General features: G+C 30.1%; 1 protein-coding gene across 1 annotated transcript; it reads right to left on the reverse strand.

Annotated features, from left to right (window-relative positions):
• Positions 1 to 1,303: 1,303 nt before the first annotated feature.
• LOC110093818 (bidirectional sugar transporter SWEET4-like) lies at positions 1,304 to 4,638 on the reverse strand. The gene is made up of 4 exons (XM_020818817.2): positions 4,559 to 4,638; positions 3,601 to 3,979; positions 3,277 to 3,396; positions 1,304 to 1,438 (listed from the first exon to the last, which is right to left on the reverse strand). The coding sequence occupies exons 1-4, from the start codon at positions 4,636 to 4,638 to the stop codon at positions 1,304 to 1,306; spliced, it is 714 nt and encodes a 237-aa protein (XP_020674476.2).
• Positions 4,639 to 4,839: the final 201 nt, after the last annotated feature.

Genomic DNA, 4,839 nt, shown 5'->3' on the forward strand with positions numbered 1-4,839 from the left:
GGCTTGCCAAAAATCGTTCCAAGGCCATGCAAAATCCGCGGAGCATACAGGTGAGGCCTTAGGTTTGGAAAAGAAATCCAGATGAGAATAACAGGAGATTCGATATCCACATCTAAGATAGGAGACCACTTAATGAGTTTCATAAAACAGTTGTTAATGAAGTAAGATCGATGCGCGAAAATCCTATAATAATCCAAATCATTGAAGATCTTAATCAAGACATTACGCTGACTAAGAACAGTAACTGAAACCTCCCCATTTAACTTTAGATTTAAAAAAAAAATTCTAATGGCATCCAAAGAAGGCCGACGAGCAGGGAATTTCCCGACAAGAGCAAATTCGAACGGGGCAGCCAAAGATTTAATTTCCAACTCTGAAATCCACAAAGAAGGCATGCCTCTAAACGAAGAGACTTTCAGCTCAGAAAAACCAACAGGTGCGAAAGATAAACCAGAGAGAACATCTTTAAATGAAAGGGGCGAAGCACCGAGTAAAAAACCAGGATAGCGAAGGCGAGAAGAGGCCATAAAAACAAAATCACATAAACAAAAGGAAGAAGAAACTTCCCTCGCTGTCGACGGTCATGAAGGAGACGGCCGCCAGGAGGAATAGGGCAAAACCCATAACCCCAGAGCTCGAACTACTTTGTGCTTCTTACACTTAATTTCATTTAAAACATGATTCTTTTTATAAAAATAACTAATCATATTAAAAAAACTTAGACTAGTTAATATTGTGATTTTCATAATAAAAAATTAAAAAAAAAAGTCTTTATCATAATCATTAGTGCACCAAGGAAGCATTTCATCAGAATCGTCATAGAATTTAACAACTATGAACATTCGTGTACAATATTTTTTTATTAATTCTTCTAGGAGCCAGTGGATATGAAATCGAGAAGGTAAACCACTAAAACAACAACAATAATAATAGTAATAGTAATAACAAATTCATATTAAAAATATCTGGCAAGCAATCAGAAAATCAAATTGCGTTCATAAAAACTAAAATTGGAAGAGATCAGTTTACAACCAAATTAAAATAAGCTAAAAATTCAGAAAAATATGATAAGTCTGTAGTTTTTAAGTATAGCAAAATTCTTAGGCTTCGTTTGGGACGGCTTTCTTATTTCTTCTTAAAGAGGCTTTATAATACATAAATTAAAATTTTTATGCTATAAAGTTATTTTAAGAAGCAGTAAGAATGTAGTCCCAAATGTAGCCTTAATTAGTAGGGAAATTAAACAGTTCTAACAGCTAAAGAAAAAACTGACACTTGTTATTTCTTTTGGATTGCAGACATTTTAATGGGTAATGTTCACCTCAGATAGCGTCACTTCGTTCTTCCCTTCATTCGACTGCTGCTTTGTTGATTTATTGTAAATTGCATGCAAAAGCAATTGAGCTATAGCAAACAATAGCCCAATTGCATTTGGAATCTGAAACATAAATTTAAGAATCAAGATATAGTAATGTAAAGAGAGAAAGAGAGAGAGAGAGAGAGAGACAAAAAAATATTATTCTTGATTTTTCTATGGATTTGTCTTGAATAAGTGCTTTAAGTAGAAAATTAAAGCCCAAATAAAACTAGGTCAAAATTAAGTATAATTTCCAACACCCCCTTTAAACTTAATATTTTGAGTAAACTGTTTGTGTTGATAAAATCTTTACAATTGAGTGGCTTGATGAAAATATTTTCAACTTGATTTTAAGACTTTAAATGCTCAACTTGAATTTTACTATGATAGATTATTTGATGCAATGATAGTGTGTATCAATATACTTATCTTCATCATAAAAAATTAGATTTTTGGCAAACGCTATTGAAAATTTGTCATCAATATGAAACTTAGTTATTTTTAATATGATAAACTTAATTCCTTAAACAAGTTTCAAAGTTAAATTGCATGACATATACATGAGGTGGAGGCCATTTACTTCACTTTATAAATAGAAATGGTTAAAATTAGAAAAGCTTTTAAATATAGGAAAAGTTGAGATAAGAAAAGCAATATCTGATAGAAGAGATTACATATTTTTTATTAATCACTTTACTTGATATAAACTTAAAGATAATATCACCATTTATACCAAGACCATTCAATCTAATGGCTAGAATTAACTCTCTAAATATTTTTCTATTTTTGGTCATGAAAACGTTAAATACTATTTAATATTTTTTAAAAAATTATTCTAGAATTAGCTTTTAATATTCCAAAAGATTATTCTAGAACATAGACTCTATTTAGGCAACTAAAACCTAAAGAACAATGAGCCAAAATTATGCTTAACTTTTAATAATTAATTTTGTGTAAATAAACATTAAAAATTTAAGTGAATTTAACATTATTATTGCTAAATTTATATGGAAAAATCACTCATGTCCAATCAGTCAAATAACTAGATTCAATCTGTGTTTTAATATATTTTAAGGGACTTTGAGCTAATTTAATCTCAAATTCATATATATAGCCATATATGCTAAATCGACCTTAAACCCATAAATTGCATTGAAAGAACCAATTTATCATAAAATGGGCTACATTACTTTCAAATTTTTGTTTGCATTTAAATGTACTTATTTTAACGTGTGAAACATTCATGTCTCCTAGACTTGAAAATGATTGGATCATCAAATATTATCTCGGGTTATCCAATCTACCATGCATATATGTCATATTAATATTCCTGCAAATAATACAATTCAGAGCAAATCTGATACAATCCAAGGGCAACAACAACATCAAATATTTTCCCACTACGTTGAGGTTGGCTAGATGAAACCTTTTTTCTTTATTGTGTCTTATAAAGAATAAAATTCTCATTTAAATCTAATTCAGCTATTTTTCAATGTTGACATGAGGTATCCAATTTACCAGGCATTTCATATTAATATTAGTGTAAATAATACAATTTAGAGCAGATCTGATATAATCCATGGACCACAATACATCAAGTTTTTCCCACTACGTTGAGGTCGGCTAAATGAATCTTTCTTCCTTCATTGTGTCCTATTAAGAGTCAAATTCTCATTAAAATTGAATTTTAAAAAATAATTTCTAATAAAGTCTTTTTGGTCTACCTATACTTTCTTAATAAATGTCAGATATAATGCATCTACTCTCCTTATCGGATCATCGAAAGACAAACATTTCATGTGATCAAATCATCTAATGTAACTCTCTCTAATCTTATTTTCCTCTAGAGCTACTCCAACATTTTCATGAATACAATCTCAGAGAAAAAATTAAAAATGGAAGTTGACTCATGCAATTACCGTGAGGTTTATGTCAAGATGGATGAGTGAGTAAGTAGTCCAACAAAGCCCATTAAAGAAGTAAGCAATCGAGAGATAGAGAGGCATGTACTCCGTGCTCTTTGTTCTTATCACCCTTTTCTGCAACACAGGAAAAACATGAAGCATGTCACTTGTGTATGAAAACTTTAATGGGACTCATAAAAAGTTAGAAATTTTTTTAATGGAACAGAAATCTATTATTTAAAATATTAATAATATTTTTAATGGGTATTTACTTTAAATATTTTTACTGATAATAATTTATTGATTGTATAAAAAGAACATGCAGTTGTTCTAACTTACCATAATTGAGAGAGGTGATGCATACATCATGATGCAGAAAATGATACATAGAATACCAACAATAAGTGTTCGTCGCTCATGGGATTTGAAAATGGAAAGGACGATAGCAGCAACAATAACGATGAAGGCGATGTCTGTGAAGAGAAGTAGAAGGGCTTTGATCCGTCTCGACCCGTCCGAGTATAGGAGATAGATAAATATATAGATGAGCTCTATCACAGTGCCAGCTCCATTAATGGTTATTATTAATGTGCTATTAGGTTTCACAAAGGGCAAACCATATAATACCCAAAGCATACAGTTGAGAAGCGTCGCAACATAAGGGACTACAGAAAAATGCTCCACATATTTGTTCTTACATATTCGATAAAATGTTGGCCTGAAAAATATATCATATACCTTAACAATATTGCATAAATGCATGATTATATGTAAAAAAATTATGAAAGATATTGTACTACTTAAGTGGTATTCTAATCTTAAATTCTTAATATTGTTAAGATCGAAATGTTATAAAATAATAGAAAGAATATGGGATTGGTTTAATATTATTGTACCCAAAGATATATATAAATATTTTTAAGATTGTAATTAATTATACATAAAAAAAAAACTTATTTTCTAATAATGCCAGCAAAATTAAATAAAAGTATGAGATCTTCCTATAACATTTTATAACAAAGCAAACCACCACTAATATCTTGCATGATAGTTAAAAAAGATTTATAATTTTTTTCTTACGTTTTAAGATAATAATAAACATGGTTAAATATAATTAAAATTTTGGCCGATAAAAACATTCTAAGAAGTTCATTCATATCTTTATTGTAAAAAATTCATAGCAATAATACAACTGGATCAAATTTTTAATAAGATTTTGTTTGTGACAATTTTAAAAAATTGTTTAAAAGAAACATTGAAAATGTTCAGTATCCGAAGGAGAGATACGTATGCTTACATGGGTGATAGGAAGAGGATGAAAGAGATGGCATTGCCAATGATCCCTACGGCGGTGCGTATCTGATCAGCCGAAACCATTATAGTAGGAGGATATGAGAGCGTGATTTCTATATGGATGGGAAAGAGATTTAGTTGTATTGTATGGAAGGTGAAAATAGAGAGGATATATAAATATAATTACTTGAGGATGGATAAGAGTAAGGAGGGTGGATTTATATAATTAATATGATTGAGCTTTTCCTTGGCTATCATACCTCTCTCTATCTGTCCCCTCAATTT

The sequence above is a fragment of the Dendrobium catenatum genome, unplaced genomic scaffold (genome assembly GCF_001605985.2).
Source record: "Dendrobium catenatum unplaced genomic scaffold, ASM160598v2 fragScaff_scaffold_1497, whole genome shotgun sequence".
NCBI classification, from domain to species: Eukaryota; Viridiplantae; Streptophyta; class Magnoliopsida; order Asparagales; family Orchidaceae; genus Dendrobium; species Dendrobium catenatum.